General features: G+C 42.6%; 3 protein-coding genes across 9 annotated transcripts in view; 2 read left to right on the forward strand and 1 right to left on the reverse strand.

Annotated features, from left to right (window-relative positions):
• Positions 1 to 8,018, forward strand: part of cnih1 (cornichon family AMPA receptor auxiliary protein 1) — a 16,826-nt gene extending 8,808 nt beyond the window's left edge. Inside the window, exons 3-6 of one of the 2 annotated variants that reach the window (XM_054796551.1) lie at positions 58 to 105; positions 6,750 to 6,862; positions 6,941 to 7,084; positions 7,231 to 8,018. In XM_054796551.1, coding sequence (XP_054652526.1) covers positions 58 to 105; positions 6,750 to 6,862; positions 6,941 to 7,084; positions 7,231 to 7,258 — 333 coding nt within the window. In that variant the 3' untranslated portion in view covers positions 7,259 to 8,018. The remainder of the gene's footprint in view (positions 1 to 57; positions 106 to 6,749; positions 6,863 to 6,940; positions 7,085 to 7,230) is intronic. The other variant, XM_054796553.1, reaches the window with a different exon arrangement.
• Positions 30 to 12,528, reverse strand: cdkn3 (cyclin-dependent kinase inhibitor 3). Of its 5 annotated transcripts, none has more exons than XR_008573423.1 (10): positions 12,427 to 12,528; positions 12,056 to 12,167; positions 11,037 to 11,126; positions 10,869 to 10,924; positions 10,744 to 10,788; positions 9,690 to 9,912; positions 9,566 to 9,597; positions 9,381 to 9,484; positions 8,453 to 8,574; positions 30 to 8,370 (listed from the first exon to the last, which is right to left on the reverse strand). XR_008573423.1 is itself a non-coding variant. In XM_054796548.1 (9 exons), the coding sequence occupies exons 3-9, from the start codon at positions 11,111 to 11,113 to the stop codon at positions 8,281 to 8,283; spliced, it is 627 nt and encodes a 208-aa protein (XP_054652523.1). In that variant the 5' UTR covers positions 11,114 to 11,795; positions 12,056 to 12,167; positions 12,427 to 12,524; the 3' UTR covers positions 30 to 8,280. The 5 variants fall into 5 exon arrangements, 3 of the variants coding, with proteins under 3 accessions (XP_054652523.1, XP_054652522.1, XP_054652524.1); XR_008573422.1 differs by having other exon boundaries at positions 8,463 to 8,574; positions 12,427 to 12,527; XM_054796548.1 differs by lacking the exon at positions 8,453 to 8,574 and having other exon boundaries at positions 11,037 to 11,795; positions 12,427 to 12,524.
• The window catches only part of LOC129192461 (uncharacterized), a 12,354-nt gene continuing 5,193 nt past the window's right edge, over positions 12,426 to 19,586 (forward strand). Inside the window, exons 1-10 of one of the 2 annotated variants that reach the window (XM_054796532.1) lie at positions 12,426 to 12,633; positions 12,811 to 12,957; positions 14,860 to 14,904; positions 15,569 to 15,733; positions 15,805 to 15,899; positions 16,140 to 16,282; positions 16,699 to 16,804; positions 16,894 to 17,032; positions 18,437 to 18,544; positions 18,640 to 18,729. In XM_054796532.1, the coding sequence (XP_054652507.1) occupies positions 14,863 to 14,904; positions 15,569 to 15,733; positions 15,805 to 15,899; positions 16,140 to 16,282; positions 16,699 to 16,804; positions 16,894 to 17,032; positions 18,437 to 18,544; positions 18,640 to 18,729 (888 nt within the window). In that variant the 5' untranslated portion in view covers positions 12,426 to 12,633; positions 12,811 to 12,957; positions 14,860 to 14,862. The remainder of the gene's footprint in view (positions 12,634 to 12,810; positions 12,958 to 14,859; positions 14,905 to 15,568; positions 15,734 to 15,804; positions 15,900 to 16,139; positions 16,283 to 16,698; positions 16,805 to 16,893; positions 17,033 to 18,436; positions 18,545 to 18,639; positions 18,730 to 19,586) is intronic. The other variant, XM_054796533.1, reaches the window with a different exon arrangement.

Here is a 19,586-nt window from a genome sequence, read left to right on the forward strand (position 1 = left end):
TCCCACCACCCCACCCCCGCAATCCGCTTTGCACATGGCTAACGGCAACAAAAAAAGACAATTGAAAAGATCAAAAAGATTAAGAGAATGAAAATTGCGTTGAAGGTTTGTACCAATTTTGCCACGTTTTAAAATGAGTTCAAGTCTTCAGTCGTTGTCATTGTGCACGAAGAAGTGTTTGCAAATGTCTTTTCACTTAACTAAACCAGCTTCAGTTTGGGGATTGGATCTTAGCATCTCTAGTTCACCTGCTGGTTGCTTTCGGGCTGCAGTGTTTCCCATACATTTGTGGCGGTCTGCCATAAATAGATTTGGTACAACATGTTCACCTTGGCACACATAAAAAAAAAAGAGCCAGTTTTATTACACCAGTAGTACAACCCTTCTAGATACAGTCGTACCTCATCTACCGCTGTTCATTGGTTGCAGACCCAGCCGCAATAACTGAATTTCTGCCAAGTAGGATTCATTCAGTGTTAATAAATGGAATATACATTCCTGATTAAAATCACAAGATCAGTTGAAAAATTGCTAGAATTTGCGTTTTGTAATTTTTGATCCTAATGACGTTTTAAGTAAAGCTACAATATGCAAAACAAGAAGGGGGAGTGAGCCAAAAAACATTTGGAGCTTGTAATTTTAACAAAAAAACAACTAAAATTGGTTATCAACTGATCAAAAGTTTATGACCACAGGCGAGAAAAGCAGGCATTCCCACTGTCATGCCCTCCTGATGGTGAAGCTAAGAAGCTTTCTCTTTTCCAACGTGGTGGGATTGTGGAGCTGCATAAGCAAGGCCTCTCGCAGCGTGCCATGGCTGCTGAGGTTGGGAGCAGGAAATCAGTCATTCTACATTTTTGGAAAGATCCTGAGCATCATGGAACAAAAAAGTCAAGTGGTAGACCCAAAAACATCACACCTGCGCTGAGCCGGAGGATCCCATTGGCTGTCATCAAGACACAGGGCGGTCTTCCACCCACATGAAGGTCCTTACTGGTGCCGACTGCAGCGCAATAACCATCAGACGCCATCTGCGGAAAAAGGATTTTAAAAAACAAGTTCAAAGACCTTGTCTCCAACACCACAAAAGTGCCCGTTTCGACTTTGCCAGGGAGCATCAAACATGGGACATTGGAAGGTGGAAAAAAGTTACTGGCATGACAAGGAGATCCCACCTGAGATGTTTTCTACAGTGGAGGGGGGGGGCCATCATGGTCTGGGGTGCTTTTTCATTCAGTGGAACACCGTAGCTTCAGGTGGTGCGGGGTTGTCAAACGGATGCAGATGTTGGGGCGGGCATCCCTCATGACTGAGGGCCCTCGTGTGTGTGGTACCAGCTGGGTTCTTCAACAGGACAACTCTGCAGTTCACAATGCTGGCTTGACCAAGGACTTCAGGGAGAATAACATCACTCTTTTGGACCATCCTGATTTCAATCCCATAGAGAACATTTGGGATGGATGGCAAGGGAAGTTTCTAAAAATGGCCATCAGTTCCAGACAGTTGATGGCCTTGGTGAAGCCATCTTCACCACTTGGAGCAATGTTCCCACTAGCCTCCTGGAAACACTGGCATCAAGCACGCCCAAAGCCATTTTGGAAGTGATGAACAAGAACGGTGGAGCTCCTCATTACTGAGAACATTTTATGTTCTGGTTTGGAGAGTTTTTTGTTATTTTTTAAACGATGGTCTTAAACTTTTGATCAGCTGATAAACAGTCTATTTCAGTTTAATTTTTGTTTTCAATAAATGACTTTTTCAAAATGCTTGTTGTCTCACTCCCCCTTCTTGTTTTGCATATTGTAGCTCTACTTAAAACCTCATTAAGATACAAATGTGCAAAATGCAAATTCTAGCAATTTTTCAACTGGTCTTAAGATTTTGATCAGGAGTATATTGGTGGGTATGGCATAGAAAATACGTTTTTTAATTTTTTTTACATTATTAGTCATCTAGACATATAGTCACCTTTACATTTGAATCAGAGAAAATAAGACAGACATACTGTAAATAAGATAACACGTCAGCAGTTTTGTGCTTTTTTTTTTTCTGGACAATGAACTTCCTGTGGCAGCTCTTGCCTCATTAGTGTGTTGTAATGGGGGCTTTAAATGGCTTGACATGCATATTACCCAATATAGTACACATAATAAGAGTAAATAAGCCATTTAAGATGTAAATAACCCCCACCCAAACGTGGATTGTTTGCAGAACGTTTAGCAGGCAATATATCTTCTGCAGAAAAAGTGAAGGAATCCCACTCGACCACGTTTGCTTACAAGTGAGTTTGCGCACGTCACAAGCGGAGAAGGAGCGCTTGATTTGCTGAAATAGGTAAGCTTGCCTTACTGGAGCTTTTTTTTTCAGTTATTGCTTAAGTTAGGAGTTATTTTATCAGATTTATCAGTATGATGTCAGAATTCCTCATATTGGTCTGCAGATGATCATTTTTCACTTTTTTGCAAATGCGTCACGGGCAATGATGCAAACTTGTCGATTGCGGCGTCCCATTAACCCACCGCAAATAGATTGCAGTCCTGTGGGAAACACTGCTGTGTCAGTATAGTGTATTCATAAAGTGTGTACTTTCCTGCATATGTCCACGTTTTAGTAAAGCCCTGGTCCGAACCTGCCGTACTTGCAAGTGTGTGCAAAAATGTGGGCAAAACTTGGGGATCCGAATGTGGTGAGTACCGCCTCAGTAAGGATTTGGGAGCACGCAGACACGACATAGTACTTTTAGTGCAGGAGGAACTTTTGCTGCATGCGCGCTCGGTCGGGCTATGGATGACGCACGTGCCCTCTGCAGCCAGCGAGCGTGCAGCGCGTGGTGGGTGCACAGTCACTTGCGTCTTGCCACTTCCCTGGTTTGGCCGTCCGATGAGCGTGAAGAGCTCGCGTGGACCGTGCCGAGTGAGCACGTGCTCCGTGAATTGTGCACACTGATTTCTGCAGCGGCCAAGCTGACAGACGAGTGCCGCGATTTTGTGTCCGGGATGCAAAGGACACACAATAGGGGGTCGGAGGCATCTATGGCTCAGAGGACAGCAGAGGTGAGAGGAGGAGCCAAGAAAAGTCAGATGGTGCTGCTGGAGGTGCGCTGCTCTTGCAGCATCGGAACCCGGAGTCTCTGCTTAGAACATGCGGCACCGTACGTGAGCAGTACATGCGAGTACGGCCTCCGTACGATAACGTGCCAATCACACGGAGATCCTACGCTGCAGGCACGTACAAACTCACTCACCACATGTACGATGCATGCAACCACTCACAGCTTTAACACCTCGCACAACCGTGTGAGCGACGTGCATTGGCGTACTCCCTTCCTACTCTTGCCACTCCCTCCCCACATTTTCAGAAAAACATGGCGGCTGTGGTGTCTCCAAAAACGTACGGGCTAAAAACACGCACGGTGGGTTGTGACCGGGGCTTAAATGTCTGTCTTGATGTTTGTGTAGTAAGATAGGCAGTACTCCTTGACAAAATATGCAAATTGTACAGGACAGCTCACATCAATCATGTTAACTGAAAAGACTTGCAAAGGCTCAAAACTTGCATGATATGATTATGGTTATTATTATTATTATTATTACTACTACTACTACTACTACTATTATAAGGACTTCCCTTTTTGTTTGCATATCAAGTAACTTCCCAGGGATCTCAGAAGGTCAGGTGATCAGCACACATCAACACTGTTTCTGCATCGGTCGATACCAATAACTTCTTGTCAAGACTGATATGATACGGTTTTATATCTACTTTTTTACAATTTAGATTGAACTGTAGTTTGTGCGAACAAATTAGGATTTGTTGATTTGTCCTAATCAGATATGATGACATTACTACTACCACATCACTACTATCAGGAGAACCAGAGAATAGATGGGGAAGGAGCCACCTGCTGTGGCCCAGCAAGGTGCACTGTATTCAGGCACATGCTCCGAGCAGCCAGTGTTACACCATGGAGGTCTCTGGCAAACTTTTTGCACTTTTCAAACCCAGCCGCGCTGGCCTTTCAGGTGGCTGATCAGTTATCAGATTTTTATTTCATCCCTATTTTGTAAATTTTATTTGATATGTCCCTCAAACTGGGCCGATAATTATTGTGCACCCCTAGTAGTTACCTTCTATCTAGTAGGCCTTTTTTTTCAGTGCAGACATGGCATCTGTAAAGCTGAAGCTCACTGCGAGAAATCGCTGGGGCGGGGAGAAAAAAAATTAGGGGGGAAATGGTAACAAAATACCCATTCAATTTCATCCTAAAAATGTCTGCTCAACGCCTCATCTGATAAATGCCTGCCACCCTCTGCAGTTGATGTTGTACACACATGAAAATTCCGCTGTTGTTTCTGTCACGTGGTGTTTGTACGTGTCAAACAGCGCTTCCTTAGCGGCGCCATCGTCCAGAACCTTGTGAGTCTGGTTCTTGGCTCGTGTCTCCTAGTCACCTGAGGTTTGTAGCAGATGGCAGAGCACTGCGATACCGTCCTGCACAGCAGTTGTTTTCAGTGCTGCCGATTGGCCAGTGAGTTGACTAGCGGGGGCGGGGATACCAGCAGATTCAGACATGCTTACATTTTGTAATGACAATGAGTTTTGTATTTGGCAGCACGGTGCAGGCTTTCAACACATGAACACACACACACCCTGAATGCATGGCTTACATGTGGCGCCTCCATCTGCCCCGCCCACCAACACCCCCACTGCCCTCCGACGGGGACGCTCGCTTGCCGCATGCCTCCTGTCCAGTGTCAGCCCCGTGTGTTTTGTCAGGAGGCGCCGTGAAATACTACATGTGTTAATAATTCACAGGATGTTTACTTTGCTTGATTAACATTACCTCCGCCAAGTGCAAAGAAATATTTGCTGTTATTAGTGAAAGCTGTGCTGTCCATGCATTTAATTGTGTCGGCCCGTCGCAAACAAATTTGGATCGATTTGGCGCTCCTTGTTGGCCCTCACTCACAAACGCGGGACAATGGGACATTCTGTGTAGCTTATCACTCCCAACGCCATACGCCGGTTTAAAATCAACGCAAAACATGTTAATGGTGTATAGGTACACATGCGTAAGTCCGTACTTCATGTTGGTTTAAATAAGATGACATTTCTTACGGCCCACACCACAGATAGATTGCAGTCCTGGAGGGAAACTGTACCCTGTGAGAGATTGGGGCTGCACGGGTTTGGTGTTTTTTTTTTTGTTTTTTTTTTTGCACTTCCGATACCTAAATTTGGATGTATACCAATATTATTCCAACACCAGGACTCTGTTTGCTGTAATATCATTATCGTTGATTTAATATGAGGCTGTGATCAAGTATTCTCTACAGGTAAAGTATGATATACAAATCTATGTATAATACTGTCATGGAAAGAATGATTAAAGCACCCATGCTTCTTCAGTTTCCTGTCCATTCTAAAGCTACCTTTGTTCTGACAAATAGAGCAATGACAACAAAAATAGCGCATAAGAGTTCCATTTTTGGCAGTACAATGCTATTCATGATGTTATTACCAAGAAAAGCATAGAAGTTGCTGGATTACCAGCTCTTATGGGCTATATTTGTCATCATTATAGTTGTCCAAACAAATGTACCTTTAGTTGTAGCAGACATTAAAATGGATCAATAAACTTGATCCAATTAAGAAACGAGGCTGGTCTCATCCTTTTTTCCATGACTGTGTGTCCCAAAAGGCAAAGCATTAAGGTCAGAAAAAGAGGAAATCCTGTGGACAGGAAATTGTCAAATATTTCCACACAGCGATATGGCCTGAAATTGTGATACATATCGCAGCTGCTCAATTCCGTTTGGGGAATTTGGGTTTTGTCGAGCTGCATCTTGAGCACAAAGCCTGGCTTGGTTGAGCCGCTTTGGCTCAGCTTTTTTTTTTTTATTTTTTATTTTTTCTAAGTGTTGAATTCAGACTTGATGCCTTTTTATATAATGACAAAATAGCATAAAGACGATGGCCACGCTGTTTTGAGTGGACATGTGCTTGGTAAATAAATGAGTGTACTATTGAGACGTTGCCAGTCATAAATAAAAGACAAATATTTGACCGCTCCAGTAGTGATGAAAGTCAGACACACTATTTACTCTCCTTTAACTTAAGCAGGATACATGTCTATTTCATAAACTTACTTACTTTATTCTGTTCCTGTTGTTACCTTCAACTAAAAAAATAAATGATGGACCAGTTTATTTCCCATGTATTGGTATTACTCCAAAACATGCATCAAATTCAATTCAGGTTTGTGTCAAATGGTCCAAAAATGTTTTTGAAGATGGTAGGACTACCTTCTCGCAGATGGCCGGTGTGATCAGGGATACTAGCCGAGCTGGATCAGCAATACTGGATTGGGGAATTACGCTGGTATCGGATCGGCCCCATCCCGATCGGAGATGTCGACGGGAATGAAAAATAGCATTTGTTTCTTTAGCATTTCTTGCTCAGAGGTTACACACACTCGTCATATCTCCATTTTCAACATCACACTATGAGCACTTTAACAGTTAGGCCTTGGCGGAGGTTCTTATTTGATAGAAGTCATTTGAAGTGACTGTGTAGCCGTTGGCCATATGTCACATCAGCGCTTCATCTCCAGCATGATGCCTCACTTTGATGGTTTTCTGTAGACGTAATGAAACAATCTTTTATTGACTGCGTTGTGTTCTTTCATACTGCAACGGCAGCTCATTAAAATGGTAACACCTAACTGATGACTTATTTCCCACTTTCAGCTGGTGCTCCCAGAGTATCTCATCCATTTCTTCTTCTGCGTCATGTTCTTCTGCGCAGCCGAGTGGCTCACACTCTGCCTCAACCTGCCCCTGCTGGCCTATCACGTCTGGAGGTGGGTGCTTCCCCAAAACACAGCAGCTGTGTGCATCCAGTCTGGCCCGCAACACGTCCAATGGTGTCTCCTTTGCAGGTACATGAGCAGACCCGTGATGAGCTGTCCTGGGCTCTACGACCCGACGACCATCATGAATGCCGACATCCTGGGGTTCTGTCAGAAGGAAGGCTGGTGCAAGCTCGCCTTCTACCTCCTGTCCTTCTTCTACTATCTCTACGGGTATGTGTCATTTCTATTTCCTTGGTGCTACCTGTTCACCAGCCATGCTAATGGTGATGAAATTAGCATTTTCTTCAATAAAGAAAAAAAGAAAGGTATACGCATCAAGCATGAACGTTTCTTGATGCCCTTCTTGTCTGAGACAGTATGATCTACGTCCTGGTGAGCTCCTAAGGTCAAGCAGGTGCCGAGACATGGGGACACTCAGATGTCAGTGCTGGACACGGCAGCGGCTACAGACCATCGCCAAGTCAGCAACACTACTAAGACGCCATCTTGAATCTGTGGCCTGCAGTGTCAGCTCACAGCACCGTCGTTCAACATTTTATGGACAGGACCCCGCAAAGGACTATTGTGCCCCCATCGTGCCCGCCCCCCGAACCTCCCTTTTTCTTGGAGCTAATGATGGTGTTAACGGTGAGGTTCTGCTACGTCAATAAGAGCGCTTACTAGCTACATTTCCCAGTAGGTTCAGTTAACTCCAGCATGAGACACTGGGGACGTGTGCGTCAATGCACAGGGACAGTTTGAACATCGTCACATCATCTGTGGTATAAAAGCTGTGTGTTAGACTCACGACCAAGTCAAAGGTACACTCAACAATGAAAAGTGATGCATTCCTACTTCCTGCACCACTGTTGTTGTTGAATGCACTTTTATTATTTTGTGCTTTTGTCCAACGCCAACGTAGAAATCCCGTGTTTTGTTTTTCTTTTTGTGCGTATTTGTATCTTCTGGCAGCACTCCTCACTATTTCAATGTTTTGTTCAGACGCTTAAGGCCATCAGACAACAAAGAAAAGTGTCTGTTGACATGTTCAAATGTGTACATTTTGTGTCCAGAGAACAGGGTGAACCCTCTTCATGTATCACATCCCAAAATGTCACCTCAAAAACACTTGACGAGTTTGACAAAATAAAACCATCCCACTCTGTTTTAGGTTTGAACATTTGTTTTTTAACTTTCCAATGTAAATGACAAAGCTCAGGCAAAGCTGTGGATGCATAACATAGGGATGTATTACTGCATGTCATACCAAAAGGCCCAGATCCAAAAACAGACAAAGAGGAAACAAGCTAATCAGAACACACAAGCAGCATTTTCTTTAGATTGACCGTAAAAAGGGGGAAAAAAAATATATTATGATTTTTTTTTTTTTTTAAATAAAGTGATGTCACAGCGAGGAGGAAAGCGGCTCATCGAGAAACTGAGCGCTCTGTAGGAACATCCCTGCTCTCTTGGTAGGCGGTGTATCGCTCCCGAAAGTCATGCAGGAAGTTGTATTGCTTTGAAAGAAAGAAGGGGGAAAATTACTTGGAAATGTAGAAAAAATATCTACTGTATGTGGATCTGTCTGACGTGTAGTACCTGGACTGACCTGTAAGAGGCAGCAATGTGTCGCTCGGGGGGAGGAAGAAGCGAAGCTAGCTGTTAGCCTTTTTGCTAACGCCATAGCTGTGGTAATTTCTTACCAATTATTTTCGGTGAGCCTTGCAAGACATATTACATAAACACTAATATATTTGACACAAATCCATGAGTCATTTTGATCTACGAGTAGTTTTTTGCTTTGCGTCCATGTCAGCCAATCGACGCATTAGCCACCATCCATTAATTCATTCATCCATGTTCTATGCCCCTTATCCTAATTAGGGACGCGGGGGTATGCTGGAGCCTATCCCAGCTGACTTCGGGCGACAGGCAGGGTACAGCCTGGACTGGTCGCCAGCCAATCACAGAACACGAAGAAGCGACGCGAGCTATTTATTAGCTTTTCTGCTAACGCCATTGCTGTGGGAACTCCTTACCAATTCTTTGCGGTGAGGAGGCCTGCAGGACGTACTATAAAGACTAATATATTTGACACAATTTCACGAGTTAGTGCTCCATTTCGGAAAGCCGTCTTTTTTTTTTCTTTTTAACTTTTGGCCTCTGTTTGCTTCTCTGGCTTTGCTTCCGTGTTCGTCCGTGGGCTCGTTCTCTGATTGGCTAGTCTTTCCACGTGACAATCGTGGAGGCCGGTGATTGGACGTCCTCCGAGGGTTGCCCAAACACACATCTAATCTGTGATTAATTAAGCAATTGTGACGCCAAACACTTTTGAACCCCTGAAAAACTGCATATTCTACATGAAATGGATGGAATTCATACAAAGTAAATGTCATATGCTACGCTACAAGCACATTATTTTCTGGTGGGACATCACTGACCAAACACTATGAACTTCTAATAGTAATTTGTGAGACTTTTCAAAAGTGCAGATGTTGGAAAATAAGTGTAAAGACAAAATGCTCACTTTGATGGTCTGTATGGCGCCGCCTCCTCGGAGCGCCCGCACAATGTCGAAGGCTTTGTTGGCCGTCATGGTCACGGACAGCTGGATGAGCAGGCAGGCGGCGACTGCAAACGTAAAACAAAACAAAAAATTGAGCCACAGTGACGTGAAAAATCTAACCTGTGAGGAGGAAAAAATGTTCTTACTTAACGCCGAGCGTCCCAAACCTCCGTAGCAGCTGAAAAGGAAGACAAACGGCGCCGACGTCACCAGACACCTCATTAGGCACACCAGCACCGCCCATGGTTCCTAATATTATGGCTCACTCACTGGACGATGGTCCTGCGCTGGCTCTCCAGGCTGTCCTGCAGCTGGTCCAGGATCCGGCAGCACTGCTCCAGCTCGGGGGCGTCCCCGTCCAGGAAGGGCTCGTGGTGCACGGTGAAGCCCCTCTGCTGGTAGACCTCCAGCAGGGACGGCACGCGGTACTTGGCCAGCTCGCCTCTGGTGCACAGCACGTAGACGTCCTGCACGCCCTGCTTGTGGAGCTCCTCTGTGGAGAGCACACGCACACACAAATAGTTTAGATAGTACGAGTGTTCTACGCAGGGCTGTAATCTACTGTATTTGTCATCATTATTTATCATTGTCTAATTTGCAGAATTGTCCATGACAAATTTATTTGTGGCGACCCAAAATTCAACAATATAACATGGTATTTGTCCATCATATAAAATTGATAATATTGTTAATAAGAAAAAAATAATAAGAGGCAGTTGTGAAGGCATTGTTGTTCATCTTCTTCTTATTACATTTTCGGAAATAATTACTATGCCCTCTTTTGTTTTTCTTATTTTTTATGTGAATAAAAACAAATAGGTGCTAACGTCTTGTGTGTTTTTTTTTATTACTACTTTTTTTATGTATAGATGTTTGTGCTTTTATTGGATTGTGAATAATTGTGTTAGTAATAGAAAGTAATGTACAGTATACATATAGAGAGAGAGAGAGAGAGATAGGCTTTTTAGTTTCTTTGTTGTGTGTGTGTGTTTTGCTGTTTTTCTATTTTAACATAACAGCCGTCTTTCTTTTGAGATTTATTTTTTAATATAAAGTTTACAAACGATGGTGCGAAAGCCCAGTGTTACTATTTCCCTGTGTTATTATTGTTAGAATGTGTATAATTACAATTATTCGATAGATTTCAAATATATTACTTACTGTTTTGATTTTTTAATCTAATGTTTTCTTTACGATTACAATAACTGTCTGTGGACGATAACTAAAATCAACTTAACAAAAGTTAAAAGTGGGAAAAGCGACAAACGGAACTTTACAAAGCATGCGGTAGATTTTCTTAACATCTGAAGGAGTCTTGCCTTACCGACGTCTCTCTGCAGGCTCCTGCGGATATCTTTGTATCTGCAACCTGGTAGGAAAGGATACCATCATTTTGCATTAGCAATGCTCACACGTGAAGGACAAGCATTTCAAATCACGTGACACTACCTGGAAGTGCACATATGCCAAGGAACTGGGAGGATTCCACTTCAGCCAAAGGCAACCTGAACAGGCGAGCAGTGTGTCTGTTATTCCGTTGCTATTTGGACCTTTGACAAGAAGAAGAAGAAGAAGAAGAAGAAGAAGAAAAGGAGGAACAGAACAGACAGAACCAACCATGAGATGTCAAAAGGAGTCCGCTCTTCTCCCACGTCGTCTTCTTCGGATGAAGAGTCAAACTCGCTGGTCCTCATGGCTCCGGACACACTGGCACAGGAAGTAGTTATTCATATGAAACTTTTTGACAGCAGCAAAGCTTTTTATTAGGGAGCGATGCTCAGAACTGCATGGCTGGAAAAAATTGGATGCAGCATGTTTGCAATTATCGCAGTAGTAGACGGGAATACACTCGTTCAATGGTTAAATCGCAATAACAATAATCATAAATAATGATAAAACCAGGGCTGCACGGTGGTCTAGTGGTTAGCGCGTTGGCCACACAGTAAATGCCTGGAGATCGGGAAGGTTCGATTCTCCCTTGGGCATTTCTGTGTGGAGTTTGCATGTTCTCCCCGTGTGTGTGGGGGTTTTCTCCGGGTACTCCGGTTGCCTCCCACATTCCAAAAACATGCATGTTAGCTTCTTTGGAGACTCTAAATTGTCCATAGGCATGAATGTGAGTGTGAATGCTTGTTTGTCTATATGTGCCCTGCCATTGGCTGGCCACCAGTCCAGGGTGTACCCCGCCTGTTGCCTGAAGTCAGCTGGGATAGGCTCCAGCATGCCCCTGCGACCCTAAAGAGGAAGAAGCGGTATAGAAAGTGGATGGATGGATGAATAATAAAACCAGCCTGAGGTATTTCTGGTTTCCTTCTGCAATGGGGGGAATCCATTTTGATCGACAAACTTGACGGGTGCCTTTACAAGTCAGCAGATCTGTCATGCAACACAACCGCACAGTGAACATACAATGACATCTTTTTTTTTTTTTTTTTTGCAAAAGCAATTAAAAACCGGAAGGAAGACAATAACGACAATAACGAAGAACTACTGCAGGAGTTGCTAGCATTAGCCGTGAAGCTCGGCGATGAAATCAAAGCTACGCGTGGAAAACTCAAGCTAGATAAACAGGTTAACTACTATATATATAAACATCTTTATTAAATATCGGTGAAGGTTTGTCTTCATTTCCTTACCAAAATTTGCTGCCGAATGTTTTGACAGCGCAGTCAGTCAGCTGCTACAGTGGTTTGAAAACTGCAGGAGAACAGCAGCCTATCAGAGCGACGGACGACGTTTTGGCCACGCCTTCCAGAAAAAAAAAAGCGATACAGGGTGGCTTGATTTAGTATCCCTGTGAGATTGTACGGGCGGGGCACAGGCGGTGACAAAATACATGCATAATTAAAGGCAATTGGATTTTTAGCTCCATTTCATTCTTTTAATGAAAAAACATGTTTAAGTCGGCTGCATGTTTTAGAATCACATTAAAAAACGATTAAAATCAATGCAAGTAATTAAAAATGCACCCAACTAGATTTGTACTAAGTACTAAAACAGGTCATACCTGTGCTCATGTAGTATTTGAAGCGTGTTGCTACGTGGTTTGTGTTCCTGATGATCACGTCACGCAGGACATCTGCTGTCCACGAGGAGCTGCAGCACAAACACAAACTGCCACACTCCAAACAAGTTCTCTTTTTAGAGGGGCACGGCAAAGGAATATTTGAAGCATTTGCCTCTTTTCAGGGGCCTACTGGTCATTTCTGCTGAGGTAGGTTGAAAAAAATATATACGTTTCCGTCATTGTTTCAGCCGTCACAAGATATTTTATCATTGTGTTTTGCCAGTGAGAATCCAATCATTTTTGTGTGCAGGTGAAATAAGGTGTCTAAAAATCCCCTAAAGATGATTTTTCTAAGAAAATCTTTGTTTGTATGTTTTAATGCAGTTTCTAGATGCATGGTCCTTGTGTTAGCGCAAAGATTTTGGCTGCGGCAGCAGTGGCACGCTGACCTCCTGCAGGGCATGCACAGCTCTTTGGCGGGCTGCTTACTTCCTAGCAGAGGGGCTGCTGGCAGGGGCCGCGCCTGAGCAGGTAGCACGCACGCAAACCGTGAAACAAACACAAATGTAGTAAAAAAAAAAAAAAAAAGAAGACATTTTGGACTCACGCGTCACCATGCTATGTTTTCTTCTGGAAATTGGATCAATGACCTGACGTCACGTGTGTTGTTCTGTGTGTGAAATATGAATTTTCATACTTACACACGTGGACAAAATTGTTGGTACCCTCCGTTCAACGAAAGAAAAACTCACAATGGTCACAGAAATAACTTGAAACTGAAAAAAGTAATAATAGATAAAAATTCTATGAAATGTAGCCAATGAACGTCACACATTGCTTTTCAACCAGGCTTCAACAGAAATATTGAAAAAAATAAACTCATGAAACGGGCCTGGACCAAAATGATGGCACCCCTAGAAAAGAGTGAAAATAATGTGAGCAAAGGGACATGTCAATTCAAAGTGTGTCCACTAACAGGTGTCTACAACCTTGCCATCAGTCACTGGGCCTATAGATAGGACTACAGTCAGTCCCTGTGCTGTTTGGTCACATGGTGTGTACCACACTCAACATGGACCAGAGGAAGCAAAGAAAACATTGTCTCAGGAGATTAGAAAGAAAATGATGGACAAGCATGTTAAAGGTAAAGGCTAGAAGACCATCTCCAAGCAGCTTGATGTTCCTGTGACAACAGTTGCACATATTATTCAGAAATGGAAGATCCATGGGACTGTAGCCAACCTCCCTGGACGTGGCCGCAGGAGGAAAATTGATGACAAATCAAAGAGACGGATAATACAAATGGTCACGAAAGAGCCCAGAAAAACTTCTAAGGAGATTAAAAGCGAACTTCAAGCTCAAGGAACATCAGTGTCAGATCCCACCATCCGTCGTTGTTTGGGCCACAGTGGACTTAATGGGAGAAGACCAAGGAGGACCCCACTGTTGAAAACAAGTCCTAAAAAAGCCAGACTGGACTTTGCCAGACTACATGAGCTTCTGGGAGAATGTCCTATGGACAGAGGAGAAAAAATGGAACTTTTTGGCAAGGCACATCAGCTCTACGTTCACAGACGAATGAAGCAGATCAAGAAAAGAACACTGTCCCTACTGTGAAACATGGAGCAGGCTCTGTTATGTTCTGGGGCTGCTTTGCTGCATCTGGCACAGGGTGTCTGGAATCTGTGCAGGGTACAATGACATCTCAAGACTATCAAGGGATTCTAGAGAGAATTGTGCTGGCCAGTGTCAGAAAGCTTGGTCTCAGTCGCAGGTCATGGGTCTTGCAACAGGACAATGACCCAAAACACAGCTAAAAACACCCAAGAATGGCTCAGAGGACAACACTGGACTATTCTAAAGTGGCCTTCTATGAGCCCTGGCCTTCATCTTTGGAAGGAGCTGAAACATGCCTTCTGGAAAAGGCACCCTTCAACCCTGAGACAACTGGAGTCATTTGCTCATGAGGAGTGGACCAAAATACCTACTGAGAAGTGCAAAAGTCTCATTGACACTTCCAGGAATCGTTTGATTGCAGTGGTTGCCTCAAAAGGATGTGCAACAAGATATTAAGTTATGGGGTGCCATCATTTTGGTCCAGGCCTGTTTCATGAGTTTATTTTTTTCAATATTTCTGTTGAAGCATGGTTGAAAATCAATGTGTGCCGTTCAATATCATTTTTATTTATTGCTTTTTTCAGATTCAAGTTATTTCTGTGACCAGTGAGAGTTTTTCTTTCATTGAACGAAGGTACCAACACTTTTGTCCACGTGTGTGTGTCTGCTTGAACACTGGTGTGTCATCGCGGGTCTGCTACGTGATGATGCTCTCGGCGCAAAACTATGAAATAACATTCAGCATGCAGAACCATTCATGAGCATAAATTAGTTTGTACAAGTTTGTTTTGTTTTTTTTTTACATGAAAATGGCAGGTCATGAAGCCTCTGAAGGCGGAGCTCGTCACCGAAATCTCCAAGGTAACAAACACAAATGCAGAGAAAGCAAAAGTAAACATATTATTACATAAGTAACAAGTGTTAATGGTGATATTATTTATACAATGATGTTTATAGTAATTATGCGAATAGTAATAACATAATAATAGCAGTAAATGTACTGATAAAACGGTAAATGTATTTATTTATAACATAACATATGATATCATATATAATTTAGCATACAATTTATGAATTGTTGCCAAGTTCCTAGTCTACAAAGGCAAATAACCACCGGTGCCTCCAATTAGCACCGGGTCAAAAAACAGTTGTGGCTGCAGGCAACCTCCTTTTTGAACGCCACAAAATGGCAGCAGGTGCATTGGAAGTGTCGGCAGGTAGTGCTAGGTCTGCATGCGCTATAAAAAGTTGCTCCTCAGCTGTTGGTGTGAAGGAGGAGTTGTTTGTGTTGCTGCTGTGTCGTGTAATGCATTTGCTCAGAAACGGCCATGTGGTCAAAGAGAGCGGCGCTTTCCACTTTGTCATGCACCCCGAATCATTACGGAAGTTACAAAATGCCTGCTCCTGATGAAAGGCATTACACAGTGGCACGACACTGCCCCCTACCTGCTTGGAAGTCTCAGCACTGCTCACAGAGTGAATTTCTCTGGAGTTTTTCAGAAACATTTTTCATCCCTCTCGTCAGCTCCAAAGCATGGTCTCTGAGCTGAGGACGGGCTTGACAGGGGCCCTCCTGGATCTGGCCCACATCCAGCACGGAGACTCGTTCCTGCGTGAGGAACTGGAGGAGAACAGGCGGCGTTGTCAGGAGAAAGCCGTGCGCTTGGAGGCTCTGGTGGAGTTGCTGCGGGTGAGCCACCCATGAGTACGCGAAGTACGTGCATTCACCTGCTGACCAGATGTCCTGTTGCCGCCCCGCAGGAGGAGCTCGCTGTGATGCGCTGCCAGGTGTTGCAGCTGTGCAGCGACGGACGGCGACCTCCGCAGGACCAAAACAGCTCTGCGGCCAAAGAAACGTAAGAAAGATTGTGGAAAAGAGCTCCGAGTGAGTCCTCCTGTTTTGTTTCTGACTCTCTTAAGTCAAACACGATCCGTCCTGTGATGCTCCTTGTTTGGATTTGAAGACAACATTCCCAAAGGAAACCATGGGTGTAAAATTCATCTGTTCCAGGGTCAAACTGTGGCCATCGTAAACTTTATTAACTGGACAGGCAGATGTGTTTTCTCCATCATACACTCTAAATTGTTGATATCAGACACAGCAATCCAGCTGGTGGGCGGAGCCAGTGTGAGTGCGCGTCTGCAGGAGCAGCGTGGTCGTCGGAGGCTCCATTCAGAGGCAAAGTCCTCCTCCACTGCTTCCTGCAAGGCCTCAAAGCTGGTCTCACAGAAGGAACAGGTTAGAAAGAAGACAAAGATTGACTGTAATTGTAACTGTAATTCACTGATTTGACCACTAGGTAGCGCCATTGCACTCTTAGTGGACTTTTATCCACAAAGCCAAAGTGTAGTAATAATTATTATTCTTTAAAAAATAGAAATACTCTAAGAGCAGTAATTATTATTCTTCTAATTAATTAAGTAATTCTATATAATTCTTAAAATTACATCTATTTTTAACATTGCTAAATGATTAGTTACATATAAAAATATGAATTCAATATTATATATACAGTGTATATATTTGTTATATTTATGCTATAGTTAAATGACCATATATTGAGCAATTTTTTTTGCGTTCCATCTGAAAAAAAATGCATTTAAAAGGTCCGAATGAAGTAATAAAAAAAAAACACTTTTGTTGTTGTTAAACAGATGCTCGACACCAGGTGGCGCTGCAGCTCCTCCACTCCGAATGGGAGTACGTGTCCACGTTGAACTCGCTGTACGACGAATATAAGCGGATGACGTCCGAAGCACAGTACGTGTTATTTTGACGTCAAAACAAACATGGCGCTGGTCTCTTGGCTTGAACTAATGCAGCTTGTTGTTGTTGTCGTCGTCATGCAGTGAGACGTTTGTCAAGTTTGTGGAGAAGCTGCTGCAGCGCCACCTGCTGTTCAGGAACACCCTGCAGGAGCGACTGTCCGCAGAACACTGGAAGTCTCTGGTGGGAGACATCCTGGTGCAGCTCGTCGGACAAAACGACGTACGCAACTTTATTTTTTTTCAATTCGTAATCGTAATTCTATGAAGTTATCACTTATGACATTTATGACTATCCATCCATCCATTCATCCACCCATTCTCTATGTCGCTTCTCCCGTAAAAAGCTACAAATCATTGTAATGCACAAGTGGATAACAGCACCATTGGTGTGGTGGCGCCACCTGGTGGTGAAACAGACAAATGGCAGTTTTATTAAACCATCATTGTATGGATTTTTGGGGCGGCGGGTCATTTTATTAAAATTTTATTAAATTAGTGTACTATTTTAAAAAAACGAAATTTGACCAAATGAAACGTAACACAAATAACTCCTGCCAGCGGATGGAGAAAATACTATGAACAATCATAATTCATTGAAATAATATATTGGAAAAAGTAGTTTTAAAAAACATTAGACATTTAAAAAAAAAGGTCCAAGGCTTTAATAACATCAATCAGCCAACATGTTTTCATGAAATACATAGTTTTCTAACTTGTAGTTGAAGTAACAATTTATATTTCTGTTAAAAAGTTATGCTACATTCAAAGAACATTATCATGTAAAAGTAGATTCAAACATGTTTTATATTGTCTTTATATTTGTTCAATATTTATCTCATATTTAAATTTACAAAAATAATACAAAATATTTGCGTGATTACATTGTTTGTGTTAGATACTTACTAGTATTTAAATGATAAAAAAATAAATTTAAATCATTTAAAACCAAAATATTTATTTTATTATATATATATTATTTACATATATATTATATATTTGTATTTATGTTGATATATGTTAAATATTTACACAGTATTTAAATTCAAAAAAATAATTCATTTAAAAATATTTGTTGATATTTATCTTCAATATTTATACTGTTTAAAGTCTGAAAACTAATTCATTAAAAGTATATTTATATATATTTACTTTATGTCTATTACTTTTCAATATTTATTGTAATTTCACTTCTAAAAAATAATTCATTTAAAAACATGTTTTAAATATTTAAATTGTATGGATATTTATGTTCATTTATCCATCCATCCATTTTTATACCGCTTCTCCCCATTAGGGTCGCTGGAGCCTATCCCAGCTGATTTCGGGCGAGAGGCAAAATGATTCATTTAAAAATGTTTCAAAAATGGGATATTTATGTTGAATATACAGTATATATACATCATGTATCCATGGCTATTTATGTTGCATATCGATACTGTATTTTAATGATGACATTGTGTAACTTTAACATGGCGACATATGGAGGTCATCCTAATATCATAGTTTTGTTGCTGTATAAGGAAGAGGGTGCAGTTGGGTGCAGTGTATTCTTCCACCAAGGGAAGACAAAGTGTTACTTTAAGCCTTGGTGGAGGTCACTAATCCCGCCATATTCCCCATGCAGACTTCTTTCTCGGACATGTACGTCGGATACACGAGCACGCTGGCGTCCTTCCTCTCGCTGGAGATGAGCAGACTGAGTTCTCCTCCTGAAAAGAGACAGGAGAAGCAGGTAGGAGGCTTTCACGACCAGGCGTGTACTGTACGTGTAGTACTGCGTAGGCGTGTACTGTGTTGCGCTCTCATGACTGCATTGTGCACCAACAGAGCGGCCGAGTGGGGAAAGAGCAAATCAAAGTCCTTTCGCTTCTTCTGTCGCCCGTCTCTCGCGTCCACTGCTACCTGAGTCACATCCAGGTGAGCCACCTGCAAACTAAAATGTCATCTTTGTCTACAAAGGTGAACGGCAGTGGAAATGAGTTAGAGATAAGGTGAGAAGCGCTGTCATCCTGGAGAGGCTTGCAGTAGAAGCGCTGCTCCTCTGCATTGAGAGGCGCCAGATGAGGTGGTTCGTCCAGGATGCCTCCCGGCCTCCCGGCTGTGTTCAGGGCCCCTCCGACCGGTAGGAGGCCTCGGGGAAGACCCAGGACATGCTGGAGAGACTACGTCTCTCAACTGGCCTGGGAACGCCTCGGGATCTGCTGGGGAGGAGATGGATGAAGTGGCCGGGGAGAGGGAAGTCTGGGCTTCCCTGCTTAGGCTGCTGCCCCCCCCTTGACCCGACCTCAGATTAGTGGAAGAAGATGGAGGATGGATGGATTGTTAGGGAAAAAATCATACAGTAGCATCATCTTAGCCCAAGAGCTTTATATTTCCCCCATCCATTATATAGCTAAACATTTAATTCCATATGTATTTCCTCCTTCCTTTTTACAGCTTAAGACAATGACTAATTGTACAGTATATTTAAAAAAAAATATTTTAGTCTGCATTCACATCTGTTAAAAATACATTAAAATATGTACTTTTTGCTATATTATATATACACACACTTTTATACATACAGTATACAGTGGTGTGAAAAAGTGTTTGCCCCCTTCCTGATTTTTTTTCTTTTTTTTTTGCATGTTTGTCCCACTTAAATGTTTGAGATCATCAAACAAATGTAAATATTAGTCAATGACAACACAACTCAACACAAAATGCAGTTATTAAATGAAACTTTGCTATTAAGGGAGAAAAAATCCAAAGCTCCATGGTCCTGTGTGAAAAAG

This window comes from Dunckerocampus dactyliophorus, chromosome 13, assembly GCF_027744805.1.
Source record: "Dunckerocampus dactyliophorus isolate RoL2022-P2 chromosome 13, RoL_Ddac_1.1, whole genome shotgun sequence".
In the NCBI taxonomy this organism is placed as follows: Eukaryota; Metazoa; Chordata; class Actinopteri; order Syngnathiformes; family Syngnathidae; genus Dunckerocampus; species Dunckerocampus dactyliophorus.